Genomic DNA, 15,841 nt, shown 5'->3' with positions numbered 1-15,841 from the left:
TTTGATAGTTAAGTTACAGAGGTTGTAGTTTGAGCATGTCTGGCTCATTAGGGAAAGATCAGATGGATGACTATGCTTGTGTTGCTAAGATGATTTGTAATGGTGTAAATGACCAAAATCATGCCCTGGCCATACCTCTATGGCCGAAGTGGTACCCTTTAATTATGGAGAAGTCTTGGGATTAACATAGGGAATGGGTAGGGTTCAGTTGTGGGAAGGTTGTTCTAGCTGTGTGCCTCCAAAAGATGCTGGTTCCCAGTTTCAAATCAGGGAGATGTAAACAAATTATAAACCAAGTCAAACGGTCAGGAATGCTGGTTTGTCATTACCATTCCGCCTCATTAGGTAGAAAACAAATTGGTTGCTCTAGTTCGACCCTTGGAGTCAGGCAGCAAGGGAGGTAAAATCTCTTGTGAATCTCCTAGGCTCGGCGTGGATTGTCTGTCTTTGACCGGTCCAAGGGATTAGTCTGGTGCGCAAAAACTGGCCCAAAACATCTTCGGTTATCCAAAAAAAAAAAAAAAACAAATTTGTTGGGTACCTAGGGCACTAATACATTTATAGTAAATGATTCTTTAAGTCTACTTTTAACTTTTAATTGTATCATTAGAGCTTCTCTTCTAAGCATTGGTTATATAAAGGATACATAAGCATGTAAGGTTTGAGCCCCATTAGATTAAAAGATTTTAAATTAAATAAAATAAGTGTTTGGCAATCCAATGGCTCAAACGTTATGTGCTTACATATGCTTATATAACTTAGCTTATAAGAGAAAATCTATGTATCATTAACTTTCAATACTTGTTTTTTGTTAAACAGGTTCATTACTAACTTTGTTTTTGTTAAATAGGTCCATGTTGTAAATGTGGTGGGTGCATTTATGCATGGTTGATTGATTGGCTTACCCTGTCGATTGATCAACCTGCCTTTTGTTTTATTTTATTTTGAGCTTAGGTTTTGGGTGGACCTTGAAGCTAAATCCTAAACCTTGAGTGATGAACGAGTGTCAATCAATCTAAAAGAAATTTTTATAAAAGTTTTACTTGGTAAATCGATTGGCCTACCTTTTCTAACATTGAATGCCTACTAAGCTTGGCAATAGAGTCAAATTTGTTATAACTGTAAATCAGATTTATTGTAATTGTCAAACAGATAAAATAATTGTAATTGTCAAATGATTACAATGGTTATAACTGTCAAATAATTACAATAGTTGTAACTGTCAATTAATTACATATTACATGTAATAGCTAATTAATAGTAAGTCACAAAATGAGAGTGGATGTGATTTCATAAACTTACATTTTGTGTGTTTTATATTAATTTATTAATTTTTTATATGTATATGTAATTTCTAAGTATCATTTGTACACGCGACCTTTTGGGTTGTGATTGACAGACAGTACCAATGTTTTAAAAAATCATTAATCGATCAGCCCTCCATTCCCAGCTAGATAGAAAGTGAGATCATTAATAGCTCGAATTACCTCTATCGCATCCAGCTCCAGCTCGACACTCTCCAACCCCAAGTCACTAACACACATAAAATAGTATTTCATAAAATATACAAAACAAACATAAAATCATAGAATAACATTATTAAATTTAAAAGAAAAACAAAAGTCAAATTGAAATTTAATTATAAAAATATTTTATGTATATTAAATATCAAATGGGTAAATAGAAGGTAATAAAAAATTAAAATTTCATTTCCTCTACTACACAACTTGTGGAATTTTAAATGGACTACACCCTCTAATGTTCATGTACATGGAGTCCATAATTATTAGGTTGGGTGGTTCCTCTCTTTTGAACATATATGCCGTATGCCCCTGAAATTTTCTAACCCAACCTTACATTTAAGAAATTTAATGGGAAACGGACAACAAGTTGTCAAGTTGATAAGGAAAAACAAAACACAAGGATAAGGATAAAATGGTTTTGTGGTCCCTACTCTATCGTATTTACCAAAAGGTGACGTGGCGGGAATACAGGCTCTCCACCTGTAACGCAATCATTATGGGGCACAGTCTCTCTCTCCAATCTCACTTTCCCCACACAAAATCACAATAAAAAAAATAAAAAAATAAAAAAACTGAGATTGATTTGAGAAAGTGATGACCAACCACAAACAAGAAAGAAGCAACAGAAATAACAGTTTGAGAGAGAGATCGAATCGAATCGAATCGAATTTGGAAGGCAATGAAGAAAGCGAGCGGAGCGACCTCGCAATCGAGCTCAGGCAAGCTCCACAACCACACAGTGTTGCCCTACCAAACCCCTAGGCTCCGAGACCATTACCTGATGGGCAAGAAACTCGGTCAGGGCCAATTCGGCACCACCTACCTCTGCACCCACAAGCCCACTGGGACCCACTATGCCTGCAAGTCCATCCCGAAGCGCAAGCTCCTCTGCCGCGAGGACTACGAGGACGTCTGGCGGGAGATTCAGATCATGCACCACCTCTCCGAGCACCCCTCCGTCGTCCAGATCAAAGGGACGTACGAGGACTCGGTGTTCGTGCATTTGGTCATGGAATTGTGTGCTGGGGGTGAGCTTTTTGATAGGATTGTCAAGAAGGGGCATTACAGCGAGCGCGAGGCTGCCAAGCTTATAAAGACCATTGTTGGGGTGGTCGAGGCTTGTCACTCTCTTGGGGTCATGCATAGGGATCTCAAGCCCGAGAATTTCTTGTTTGATACTCCTTCTGATGATGCCAAGCTCAAAGCCACCGATTTCGGCTTGTCCATCTTCTACAAGCCAGGTCCCTTTCTGGGTTCTCTTTTTTCTCTTCGTTTTTCATTTCTGCCTCTGGGGTCTTGTTTCTTCAACTCGAAATGTTGGGTGATGTTTTGGCTTCTTTGATTTGAGGTTGGCTGGCATCCTTGATAAATTGATTTCAACAATGGCGAGATCCGAATATGTTTCTGATTGTTTCTTGAACTTATATTGGTGGATTTGATTTGTGGATTGGAGATTTGTAGTATTGGGTTTTGCTCATCTTTGGTTTTTTCAGTTTTTTTTTTTTTTTTTTTTTAATATATATTTTCTGCAATGGAGCTTTTTGTGGTTGGCTTTGTTGCTGTAAGTTTTCTTGTCCTTTTTTTGCTTATTTTCTTTTTTCTGATTTTGGAAGCCTGGTTGGCAATGGTTTATCTTTCATTTCTGTAGTTTGATCTATGTGCTTCTATTATTGATCCGTATTTTTCATTTTTTTTTTAATGGAGTATCGTATCTAGTTTGTTCAATTTAGTTTTTCACGTAACTCTTTGTTAGGAGCTTTCGCTCTATAGTTCTGGCTTTAGATTTTCATGCAACTGTTCATTAGGAGCTTTCGTTCTACGTCCTGTCTTTAGATTTTCATGTAACTCTTTTTTTAGGAGCTCTCATTCTATAAATCTTGCTGTCAATTGGTTGCTTTGATCTATACAATGGAATGTTTATTCTGGTAAGTCTACTTTATAATCTATAAAGAAATTATTGGAACTGAACTTGTTTTAGCATGTTTGAAAATACACAAGGAAATTATTAATGACCTAGGAACCAATATCAATCATAATTTTGTCCTGGTTTCAATATATATATATATATATAATAAATATATACATCAATCATTGTATGGTTTCTTATGTGGGGGTCAAAGTAGGGCAATTTTCAATTAGAAAGGCTTATAAAAACAGGAGGAACAATGCAAATTTCCAGTCAAGTCAAAATTTTAAATTTTTTTTAGACAATAAGAAAAACACTGTTTTCATCTGCTGTGTGTTTCTTTGAGTATTGGTGGATCAGGATATGAAGCTGCCCTGCATATGTATGTGAGAAGAGAAAATGGTGGATTATCTCCTGATTCATTGTGTGGCATCTTGTTCATGGTCTTTGCCTTTTGCTTTCCTATGGCATGGGGCTTGGTGCATTTAGTGTTGAAGGTGTGTAGAGGTTTTTAAAGCATGAGGGTTTACTCTGATGATGCATATAACCACCTCATGGCTGGTCTTATCTGATTTATATGAAGGAGAGGGGTATATTTGTCTTTATGATATTTATCTTCAGGAGTTGGAAGTACTCTGTGATCACTGCTTACTTGGTTATACTTGCCCCATTGCCTTTTGGGCATCTTTCTTGTTAACTCAATCTTTAGGATTGCTTGGTATGTTATTGGTTATTGTCACTTGGATGGCAGATAGTAGGGCTACATAGCGAAGTTTGCTTTGAAGGAATGAATAAGTTGTTTCTCTACTTACTCTTGGATAGGTGTTGAACAACATAAATAGGAAGATTTAAGGACACGAAACTCCATCTACGAGGACAGGGGAGCTATTTTTTAAATTGTGTTCTCTATCTCTAGTTTGGAAGTGCCAAGAATTCTATTTTGTAGGTGTCATTTCTAGAAATTTTATTATTTTTAAGCCTGCTGCTATATTATGTTAGGAGACTCAACATATCCTACAGTATGTTAGTCATTTTGGTTGGCACACAGAACACTGTAATTCTGGCTTCTTACATACAAAGATTATCAGGTGTGTTTTTTTTTTTGTTTTTTTTTTTTTGTTTTTTTTTTGTTTTTTTAAAATTTGAAGTAAAGCCTCAGAATCTTCTTCTAAGTTTGAGATTGATGGCTCATTTATCATGGTACCTTAAAACGAAATCTACCTTTTCTTCAGTATGCCAATACATTCAACTATTCCTGTGAGCTAGAGTGCTCTATCCATAAATTTTTCTGGGTCTCCGTATCTAAAACATTATAAGGTTTGTAGTAATCAATTCTGAATGTCAATACATTCAGAATACAGCTTCTTTTATTTTTCTATTGCTAAGCATTGATCTCATTGCTTTCCTGTATCAAATGGGGCTGTGCCTTGTTTTTGTCTCATCTTTTCCTTGGATTGAATGATGTGGTGTTTCATCATATATAAGAATGGTTAATTACGTGCTTTGCTCTTTTTTTTTTTTTGCTCCAGGACAAGTTTTTCATGATGTGGTTGGAAGTCCCTATTATGTTGCACCTGAGGTGTTGGCCAAGATTTATGGACCTGAAATGGATGTATGGAGTGCTGGTGTGATACTTTACATCCTGTTAAGCGGGGTTCCTCCTTTTTGGGCAGGTAGTGATCCTGATGAGTTACAATTTCCCACGCTATGGACTTTTAGCCTTATCAGTGAGGCTTACATTATTATCTGTTTTGGTTTATTTGATCTTTGAGTATTAACTTTTCAATACATTTACAGAAACTGAATCAGGGATCTTCAGACAGATTTTGGATGGCAAAATAGATTTGGAATCTGAGCCTTGGCCTAGTATTTCGGAAAGTGCAAAAGATCTGATGCTAAAGATGCTGGATAGGGACCCAAAGCAAAGGATCTCTGCCCATGAAGTCCTATGTGAGGGGTTTAATACCTACCATGCCAAGAAAGTTATTATGTGCTAGTTGTGTAGGTAAGGTCATATTCATATGGTAGCTTTGTTGAACTCTAAAATGGGTTCTTTTTTGCTTTCCAGGTCACCCGTGGATTGTGGATGACAGAGTTGCCCCAGACAAACCACTAGATTCTGCGGTTTTGTCCCGCCTGAAGCAGTTCTCAGCAATGAATAAACTTAAAAAGATGGCTCTTCGTGTATGTTTTATAAATATTTTACCATTTGTCTTTTCTCTATATCTTTTATCATTCCAAGTAAAGCCTGATGGTAAAGGAAATTGAATACTACTTTTGTGATACACACACACACCAGCTGATGGTGAAGCATGTTTATTTCTTTTGGGGGAGGGGGGTGACAAGATATCAACTTGTATGAAGGAAAGCTGGCATGCTGGAAGTAGAACAGGCCAAAGAGCCTGATGGGGATTCTGCATTAATTAGACCATTCATGCTGTCATACTCATATCAATGTCAACAAGACATGACACCAGTAAGGGTATGCCTCTCGGAAAATGAAATCTGAAAAAAAGATGAACTTTGGATATGTACCAGCATTTGACATCCAAAGATCTACAATTACAAGAGAAGTACAAGGAGCATTAGAGAGAATGATGATTTAATTGTTTTGCTTTTACAGAGAAGCTGGGAAATCTGGAAGCTTCTTTACTTTTCCACCCAAAATCCCAGCAGCCCAAGAATACAAGCAGTGTTAGTGTCTTAATACCTCCTCCCCCTTAAGATCAAGGGTGGTTCTAGGATTCAATCCTCATGGGTGCATGAGTAGTTTACTAAGAAGAGAGAGAGAGAGAGAACAAAGTAATGCTGATTATAAGTTATCATGTTTATCCCCATATATAACAAGTAGTTTGGAAAACGGATTTTATATGCTTTGGGGATATTGAAACTTGGGAGTTAAATTTCACCTTGAAACATTTGGGTTGACTCTAATGGTTAACTTGTCACTTGCATATTCTTTTAATATTGAAGTTTTATGCATTGATTAATATTGTTCAGCATTTTATATACATGTTTTATTATGATATTGTTTCTATTAACTTCAAAGATGAGTCTATGTTGTTCACAGTATGTGGTTATAATACAGGTTAAGGTGATGTGAGACTGAGGGAAGAAGTTTCTTTTGTTATTAAATTACTTAACTAATAAATATGTAACTATTGGCCATAATCAACTATGCAAACCAAAAGTGATATTCATATGTATAAATTAATTAAAGGTCTGGAGTAAAGTTATAACCAAAAGGTCTGAAGTTTTCACTCAATTAGCAAAGAGAACCCACTTATATGTTATTTTTTAGTATTGGACCAACTTATCTCTGACATTTCTGATGACTTGAGTATGATATAGTTATCTCTGACATTTTTTAAACTTATTTATTGTGATTGACACACTTATTATGGTATGTGGATCACTGTAATGATGTTTTTTTGGCAGGTTATAGCAGAAAGGCTTTCAGAGGAAGAGATTGGTGGTTTAAAAGAGTTGTTCAAAATGATTGACACAGATAATAGCGGGACAATAACATATGAGGAACTTAAAGAGGGTTTGAAAAGAGTGGGCTCCAATCTGATGGAATCTGAAATCAAGTCTCTTATGGATGCAGTTAATAGATCATCATAAACTGTGTCTAGATATTAGTAAATTTTTAAAAATTCTTTCATTTAAGTAGCATAATTTCTCCAACATTATTAACATGGATAACTTAGATGACCCTCACAAAATCTTTGCTTCGTCAATGTTGGCAGGCTGATATAGACAACAGTGGAACAATAGACTATGGTGAATTTCTTGCTGCTACCTTGCACTTAAACAAGATGGAAAGAGAGGAGAATTTAATTGCAGCCTTTTCCTTTTTTGACAAAGATGGTAGTGGCTACATTACCATTGACGAGCTTCAACAGGCTTGCAAGGAGTTTGGTCTAGGTGATGTTCCTCTGGACGAGATGATCAATGAAATTGACCAGGACAATGTAAGTAGCTGCTTCAGTAATGTTGGAATATTTCCATGTCCCTGTTCTATATTTCCCTCTGGGAATTTCTCTCTAATGAGGGATGGGTATTGAATAAATGTGGCACATGAATATCGATCGATTGGTTGTATGATTACCAAAAATTGGTACTCACATCCCACATTAGAAAAAAACCCCTTCCTTTCGCAAAATTTACTACCATCATCATCTGTTACTGTTATAGTTGAAAGTTCTGTAAAACTGAACCATATCACCATTTTTTAACGAATGATTGTGCATAGTTCTGATCAATTCTTAATAAATAAAAAATATATATAAATCTCTGTATATAGGAGATTGCAAACCAATTTGAGTATGTAGGCTTGAGGTTCCTTGGGTTCGTATAAAAACTTTAGCTACTGGTAGAAAGAAACCTGAATCTTTAGTATCACATGAGATGAATGATGCATGTAATTGTAGGAATTTATGGTATTCTTTTTAGTGTGGGGAAGGACCTTGATATTTAGAAGGAAAACAAAAAGGAAACTTTTCCAAATCTCTTAATTTGTACTGCTTTTTTCATTCCTGATCATCTTCTTTTTGTAATCCTTCTGCAATACAAGAGATCTCTCTTTTTCACTTTTGAATTTGCTTGTACTTTTAATGAACTTCACATATTGTTATGGCTCTTTCCTGTAAACTGAAAGAATATGTCTTTGTTAATAAGTGACAACAGTGTAACTAGGACCTTGTTTAGCTATTAATTAAAGAATTGTTGATGTCAGCTCATAGCAGAAAAAGTCTGGTTGTGAGATACTTTTTGTCTAAAATGATATTATCTAAACATCCAGAAAAGATATTCTTTTAGATAAATATAAGGAAAAAATTTACAAACAGGACACATACTTTGATGACTGTTTTATTTCAGGACATTAATTTTGATTCGTGTTAATGAAGGACACATACTTTTATTTTGTGTCAATTAAGGACCCTGTTTTATCTCAACTTTGGCTCGACATTGGATCCATCAAAACTCTACCAAATTTAGCAAACTTACACTTGGTTTAAAGCTATGCATCTCCTCTTTACAACCATATAAAGATCACTTAAATCGGACATCTACAACTCCAGATAATTGGCCCAAAAGTAGGGTACCTGAAATTGTCCAATCAGACTTCTGAAAAAAAAATTTGAAAAATCAAACAATTTCGGGTACCCTACTTTAGGGCCGATTATCTGGAGTTGTAGAGATCCGATATGAATAATCTTTATATGGTTGTAAAGAGGAGATGCATATCTTTAAACTCAGTATAATTTTTCTGAATTTGGTGGAGTTTTGATGGGTCAAACGTCGGACCAAAGTTGAGATAAAAATTCAAAAAAAAACATAGTCCTTAATTAACACAAAATGAAAGTATGTATCCTTCATTAACATAAAGCAAAATTAATGTCCTGAAATGAAATAACTATCAAAGTATGTGTCTTGTTTATTAATTTTTCCCTAAATATAATATTATCTAAACTTTGGCACTCTAATTGTGTCATTTTTGCAGGATGGGCGCATTGATTATGGGGAATTTGCTGCAATGATGAGAAAGGGTGATGCAGGAATTGGGAGGAGCAGAACTATGAGAAACAATTTGAACTTGAATTTGGCTGATGCTTTCGGAGTAAAAGACCCCTCTACCTGAAATACTAACCAAAAGCAATTTCTTGTACACATGCAATTGTAAAAGGAATTGAATAGCTACATTTCTTATGCTACCTTATTCAAAGGGTTTTGTCTAATTTGAATAGCTACATTTCTTAAAGCTAGCCTTCTTGTTTGGTTCTAATTTTTCTCTGATTCTTCCTTTGATATATCATATAATTTTTAATATCATATATATTCTACTTGTTTAATTAACTAGAGCTCTAAGAGCATGTACAATGGGCATACTAATATTTAATATCATATATAATTGTGTCATTCCAAAATATCAACAGATAGATGAATCGATAATTATGATGATAGGGATTAGGGAATGTCAATGGCAATTTATCCTCATGCATGCTGAATGACCCATGCGAGCGTACCTTTGTATAATCACAGTGGACCCATTAACTAATAATTCATTAATTAACTACTAGTATCAAATCCTCCTTATCCTAACTGAAATAGGGACTATATTATGCATTCCCAGATGATTAAAATAATTGGAGCCTAACATCCTAGCTTAAATTAAACAATGTAACCCTCAATCACAAAATTTCATGTGATCGAGCCCGAAGTCTTCCAACAATGTGACCTTTCTTCTCAAATTAATGCTTCAAACACTCAAAATCAAAATGTGTGTTAACCATTATGCCTTATACCTTATGAAATGCGTATACTCATGCAAATCATTCTCAACTCACGTTTTATGCTTAACATACTCAAAGACAGGCAATAATCATCAATTCATGCTTCATGCTTATCAAGTGTAGAAGCCAAATAATAACCATGCTATTAAGCAAGCCATGAAGCTTTCCAAGAAACAATCAGCACTTGGTAATTTAAACAACATACCATTTCACTTGATTTAACAACTCAAGGTATACTTAAGCAATTAGTTATATCCATTCTTCTTGGTCATTACCCAATTGGAAATTAAGTTCAATTTATCCAAGTTGTACGCTAATTACAAATAATAGTGAAAGCTCTAAAGTGGCCCTAATACATTTGAACTTCAAACACAAACACTACACATTATTCCTTTAGCTAGGTGTGTCTCTAAACCCTAGTATCTATTATTATGCAGTCCTAGTTTCCTAGTGACTAACCCAACATGCAAGTAGATTCTCTTACTAAATGTGAATTACCAACACTTTATTTATATATTATGAGAATCTTAGCCTAATTGCTAAGGGGACAAGTAAACAAGCAAGTTGAAATAGTCAAAGTTGTCCAAACTGACAATACTTGTTCCAAAGTATCGATCAATCTCTTAACATAAACAATAGACGTACTTCAATGACATAGAGTAATTCAACCAATTTATTCAAATCAAATTGGAAAGCACACACATGCAATATACGTATATTTACTACAAAACAGGAAAAGTAGGTTTTTGGGTAGGCACTACTCCTCTACGTGGATTCCAAGAAAGTAATTGATCGTCCAAATAGTATCATCACCGTTCTATGAGATCCATTGTTTGTTCTGCTTTGCAGATCTTGTGGATTTGCTCTATGTGCCATGACTTTGTTGTTTGTATCATCGTTGGGGTTCTTGTCTCCAAGTGGCAGCTCCCCCTTCGATGGCTGCTTTTGCATTTAGGCTTGGGCTTCCCTAACTGTTCTTTTTGGGTTTGGGCTTCCGTAGCTGTTTTTATATTGGCTTTGTTGGGTAGGGTTGTTGGGGCTTCTGTTCAGCTTGTGTAATTTGTGTCTGAAATTTTGAATTGGCCTAATAACTTCAGCTTTTATTAATCTTTAAAACAAGTACAAAATCCAGATCTTTCCAATCCTATATTCTTAGGCCTATACTCCCTTTGTTTACGTGCTATAGGAGTCTCTTTTTGTTTACCTCTCAAAAAACTCCGTTTGTTTATCTCTTTTCATTCTTTTGCTATCAAATGAAAGTTTCCGTTTGACAAAAAAAAAAAAAAAACCAAAAGACATAAGACAACTGAGTCTGAAGAAAAAGCAGTACAGTTCAGCTCCACAATCGAATTTATAGATACTTTGTTATTTTAAGCTCTGCTATATAATTGTAAAACCATGTTACACTTACCCGGACTGTCAAGGGTTTTTTTTTTTTTTTGGGCCATGGTGGACTGTCAAGGTTACATGCGCATAAAGCAATGATTAATGCATAAATATTTTGCACAGTATTTTTCAAAACATCATTTTAATTCCGTAACACATACCTAGTAAAGAATGCTTTTGAGGAGCCTACATTAAAAGCAGACACTCCCTCTGGATAGTCGAAAAATTAGACTTCGTAATCACTATAACATTTCACTATTTAATCATATTAATACATAAGCCACCTTTTGGACAAAAGCATAGAATGAGATCCTCACCACCAGAACTTTCATTCATAGATTCGCTTCCTCTTCAAAAGGGTCGGAAATATAATCACAGAACCAATAAGGAAAAGCACAAACAATGTCTTAAAGTCATAGAGATCCTTGACTGACTTGAGATCCCCAAGAGCAAGGCCAGCCTGAAAAACAAAGAAACAAATATCAGGGGCTATTGCTAAAATGATAACATTTCACAGAGAAGGAACCTCTCATATACTGAACTTGCAAAACAACTTTCAGACATTCTTTTCTCCTTTTTTTATTTCCCCTCTTCTGACAAGTTAACTTATTGAAAGAAAAAGAAAAACAAGAACAATCGGTAGATCATGAGAAAAAACACATACTGACTGAACATAAAGTGTAGATCTTATAGTGATTCTAAGAAAAAATGAAACTATGTTGAATTTGTTATTCCTTCCAATCTGTCTCTCCATAATTTGCTCAAACAATCTGCCTTGGTAATCCAGCAATCCACAAACTTAAACTATCATCATGACAATCCCAAGAAAAACACCAACTACGATATAACTATGGGAGCTTTAATTATCATGGCCTATCTGACATGGACATATCAAACATGGCAAGTACTTTTGCACCTAATTACACAGAACAGGCAAGCACTAAATCATCAAGCTTACACCCAGAACTGTTAATATCTTATGAGTGCACAAGTCCAACAACGCCATAAATGAGAGGAGAGAGGAATCAATGAAATAAAAATACTCAGCTACGAGTTCTGATTCTTTTGCAAAAGATTTATCCCACTTCAGAAGAAATTTTTTAAATGAATTAAGTCTCCCTTTCTTTCTAGATTCTTTCTCTACATTCTTCAACTTCTACTCTATATTATAAGATTTTAACAAAAGGGACTATCAGGAAGAGAAAATGCATACCAACTATTTGTAAGTACGAGCCTATAGCATTCTACATGAATATCTAATTATTTCTCTGCAATCCACAAGCATAGTGTTCTTGATAGGATAAACATCTATATAATATGTAAATGATCTAGACAGCAGCTCAAAACAAAGACCTGCTCTATTAAAACCAAATTTCCAACAGAAGATAGCCTCTATGGTGGAAGCACACTGCAATTCATGTCTTTCCAAACTATGCATAATTGGCATTGTGTGAGAAAGTGAAAGAAGAAACAATGATATAATATGAAAGCTCTCCACTAGTATCAAGCTTTCACCCATATCTGTTGTTTACATATCATGAGTGGTCTATTAATCCCTAGTCCAACAACTAAAAAATAAGTGAAGAAACGACTTGAAGGACAAGTACTCTAATGATTTTAAGCTTGGTTTACGATTCAAGTTGATAAACTTTGGACTTAACATGAGAATATGGAATAGGTGGGTTTCAAATACCTAGTTTCCTAATCTCCACTGCTTTATAAATTTCTAGTATTGCATTGGTGAGTTGAGGATGTTTCTCTTCTCTTACAGAAAATGGAGCTATTGATGAGCAGTGAAACCAGTTTGGTATGTAATTATTATATTTCAGTCGGAACAGAGATGAGCAGTTCTATCTAGATTAAGTTGACATAAATTGCTACATAATTAAACCATAGTAAAAAATAAATCATGATCAAATTAAACAAGAGCTATAACCGCAACAAGCACCAAAGTATGGTGCCATTGAATATCAACACAACTATTTAATAAAAATATTTGGGGAATGGTAAAAGACCATCTACTTTAAAAATAAAAAATCCACCTCATGACACTTCAACAGTCTAAACCCATTACCAAGTGGTCTCTTAAGGCCCAAAACCTCCAAAAACATAACAAAGCGATGAAGCAAAATGTTCTCCACAACTAATATAAGCAGTGGGCTCAATATAACTGTTTTTATTGGACAAACTGATTTTTCAGAAATTCTTGTGAGCACCAAATACAGACACCAGAAACAGTAATCAGCATAGGAGACAATAAATGACCAGAATATAGTAATATGCGAAAGCTTCATCCAATTTAAAGGCAATGAAATTTATATCATTTAATGAGTTTAGTAGAGAGAACTTACTCTGACTGTGATGTAAGATGCTGGAATAAGACCAATAAAAGTTGCCAAAAAGAAAATATGAAACGGTATATCAACAATTGGAGATGCCAAGTTGATAAAAAGGTTCGGCAATGTTGGAGTTATCCTCAGAAAAAGCATGTAATTCAGCAGCTTTTCCCTACGCTTTGCTATCTGGATGTAGAAAAATTAAGGTTAAAGCAGCAGCAGAAGGATAGCAGTGTAAACAAATTAAAAAAAGTTATAAAAAATACCTCGGCCTGAAAAAATCTCAACTTTTCTGGCCACAACCAACTAACTAAAGGCCTGCCAATTAACTTAGACAAAAAGAAGCAGGATGACGCTCCAGCTGTAGCATTGAAGACAACTAAGAGAAGGCCTCTGACAACACCAAACAGAGCTCCAGCTAGCAATGACATAAAAATTGTTCCAGGAATCATAAAAGTCTGCATGAAGATGTAAGTAGAGCAGTAACCCAGAATAAATTGTGCCGGATAATCTTTTGCATATGTTGCAAGATGCTCTCTGGAGAAAATTTTAAAGAAAAAAAATCAGAACATGACACTCAGGCAAAGAAAGTATTCAATGTTAAATGGGGACCAGTAAAACTAAGGCACTGAATAAAATAGACAGACAAAAATTGATGTAATTCAAAGGCATAGACCAAATTGTGTTCTTCTCCCTCAATCATGCATAATGTGCAAAAGCGAAAAAGTAACGTGGAATGTATGAATCATTTACTTTTGCATTGCCTCTGCCTTGGATTTCCTCCAACAGTTGGAATTGATGTTATGGGCTTTGGTCTAAGTAAAAGAGCATGCCGATTGCAGAGGTGTGTTGTGGTAGTCATTCTTCAGGTTCAATGGATGGAGAGAAATACAGTGGTTTTCAAAGGAAGGAAAAAGAGGCTTTCTTTTTCTTCTTAGTTGTTTTGATTGGGTTTCTATATGTTCCTAAACGACGGTCTTACTGTATGGTTGATAGTTAATTGATATTTTTGTTTTCTTTCATTTAATTTGAGGACATCCCATCCTCCTATGTACTTCACCTTTTCTACTAATGAAAATTTGTTTCTTATTAAAAAAGAAAAAATAAAAATAAAAACACCTTGCACAAAACCACAATCTGCAGTACATGAATGAATTTTTTATGACACTGGGAGTTAGATTAACGAGAAGTTCATGACAGACATCTCAAACCAAGTGTAAACTTTCTTTACATGCCAAATTGCCAAGAAAGAAAAAATATCAGCCGGAGACATATGTCATTTTATCTAAAGCCAGCTACTAAAGCACACAACTGACATTTGCCATATCCATTTATAACGTGTAACCATTCTTTCAGCAAAGTCTAAGATGCAACATTGCTCTCTAAACAAAAATTCCATCTACATATCTGACTTCTTGTGAAATTATCTTTTAGTTTAAATAAGTAACAAGCAGCCCACTGCCCACATAATCAAACTCTTCCACAATTAAGATATTAATCTAAACAAAATCTCAATAACCCATTAACAACATAACAACATACATTGGAAAACAAAAACAAAAAAACAAAAATTGACAAGAATGCCAGACTAGAATCAGAGACTACTTGATTGAATATGTGGAAATGGAATTTAGAAACGTACTTGAGCAAGCGAAGATCGGCAATGGTGCGTGGCAGCTTGAGTTTACCGTACTCGGCAGCGGGCATGGTCAAGTAGATGCAGAAGAGGCCGGTGGAGAAGACCAAGAAAACGCTGAACGCCGCGGCGAACTCCCAGCGCGAAAGCGGAAACCTCTCGAACTTAGGTTTCTTGCCGTTGGGCGAATCGTCCTCCTTGGCATTCTCCTCGTCCCTCAGCAGCCTCCCCGCATCCACCACCAGATTTCTCGGAGCCGCCATGTACGGATTGCACCAGCACCAACAGAGAGATGAGGGTCCAAGTCAACAGCAAGGCTCATTCATTGAGAGCTTAACGTTGTGGCGCTGAAAAAGCCCAAAATGAGAGGTTTTGAATGCGACCCAATTCGAGTTGCATATCGGTCAGGCCGATCTGCGACTGACTACCATGTATGAATGAAAATTTGGGATTGAAATTTAGGGATTGAGTTTGGTTCTGGTTTTGTAGATGAAACTGGATTTTATTTTGAGGAGGAAAGAAGGGTGGAAGATGGTAATGGACAGAGGTTGTGTAATGGAAAGAGAGTGCTGCAGAGAAAGTGAATGGCCGGCTGGATCTATTCTTGAATGTAACATTTGCTCGGAACAGTGAATACCCATGATTTATTTAGATTTATTTAGACTGCTGTTATTTGCGTGCCTTTTTATTTTTTTAGCACACCTTTATTAAAAAAAACAAAAAAAAGACCACACAGCCTCCGCCTCTCTCTTTCCCTC

General features: G+C 35.5%; 2 protein-coding genes across 2 annotated transcripts; one reads left to right on the top strand and one right to left on the bottom strand.

Moving 5' to 3' along the window:
* Window positions 1-2,097: 2,097 nt before the first annotated feature.
* On the top strand, window positions 2,098-9,217 carry CDPK2 (calcium-dependent protein kinase 2). Its single transcript, XM_086254405.1, has 7 exons — window positions 2,098-2,764; window positions 4,959-5,102; window positions 5,227-5,379; window positions 5,498-5,613; window positions 6,868-7,035; window positions 7,179-7,403; window positions 8,936-9,217. The coding sequence occupies exons 1-7, from the start codon at window positions 2,203-2,205 to the stop codon at window positions 9,071-9,073; spliced, it is 1,506 nt and encodes a 501-aa protein (XP_086110531.1). The 5' UTR covers window positions 2,098-2,202; the 3' UTR covers window positions 9,074-9,217.
* Window positions 9,218-11,236: 2,019 nt separating this feature from the next.
* On the bottom strand, window positions 11,237-15,728 carry LOC147277372 (SNARE associated Golgi protein family). Its single transcript, XM_086254151.1, has 4 exons — window positions 15,090-15,728; window positions 13,714-13,984; window positions 13,463-13,633; window positions 11,237-11,571 (listed from the first exon to the last, which is right to left on the bottom strand). Exons 1-4 carry the CDS (start codon window positions 15,344-15,346, stop codon window positions 11,440-11,442), a joined length of 831 nt encoding a protein of 276 aa, XP_086110277.1. The 5' UTR covers window positions 15,347-15,728; the 3' UTR covers window positions 11,237-11,439.
* Between the last annotated feature and the right edge of the window lie 113 nt (window positions 15,729-15,841).

Source organism: Dryas octopetala, chromosome 8 (genome assembly GCF_963921425.1).
Source record: "Dryas octopetala chromosome 8, drDryOcto1.1, whole genome shotgun sequence".
Lineage (NCBI taxonomy): Eukaryota > Viridiplantae > Streptophyta > Magnoliopsida > Rosales > Rosaceae > Dryas > Dryas octopetala.
This window is presented reverse-complemented; position numbering and strand designations above follow the sequence as displayed.

What these genes read in the sequence shown, in the direction of transcription:
- CDPK2 (XM_086254405.1), top strand. Translation starts at nt 2,203, where the DNA reads ATGAAGAAAGCGAGCGGAGCGACCTCGCAATCGAGCTCAGGCAAGCTC. An exon ending in GGTTCCTCCTTTTTGGGCAG is followed by an intron (nt 5,103 to 5,226) that starts GTAGTGATCCTG and finishes ATACATTTACAG; the next exon opens with AAACTGAATCAGGGATCTTC. An exon ending in TTAAAAAGATGGCTCTTCGT is followed by an intron (nt 5,614 to 6,867) that starts GTATGTTTTATA and finishes TTTTTTTGGCAG; the next exon opens with GTTATAGCAGAAAGGCTTTC.
- LOC147277372 (XM_086254151.1), bottom strand. Translation starts at nt 15,346, where the DNA reads ATGGCGGCTCCGAGAAATCTGGTGGTGGATGCGGGGAGGCTGCTGAGG. An exon ending in TGAGATTTTTTCAGGCCGAG is followed by an intron (nt 13,634 to 13,713) that starts GTATTTTTTATA and finishes TTCTACATCCAG; the next exon opens with ATAGCAAAGCGTAGGGAAAA. An exon ending in CATCTTACATCACAGTCAGA is followed by an intron (nt 11,572 to 13,462) that starts GTAAGTTCTCTC and finishes TTTGTTTTTCAG; the next exon opens with GCTGGCCTTGCTCTTGGGGA.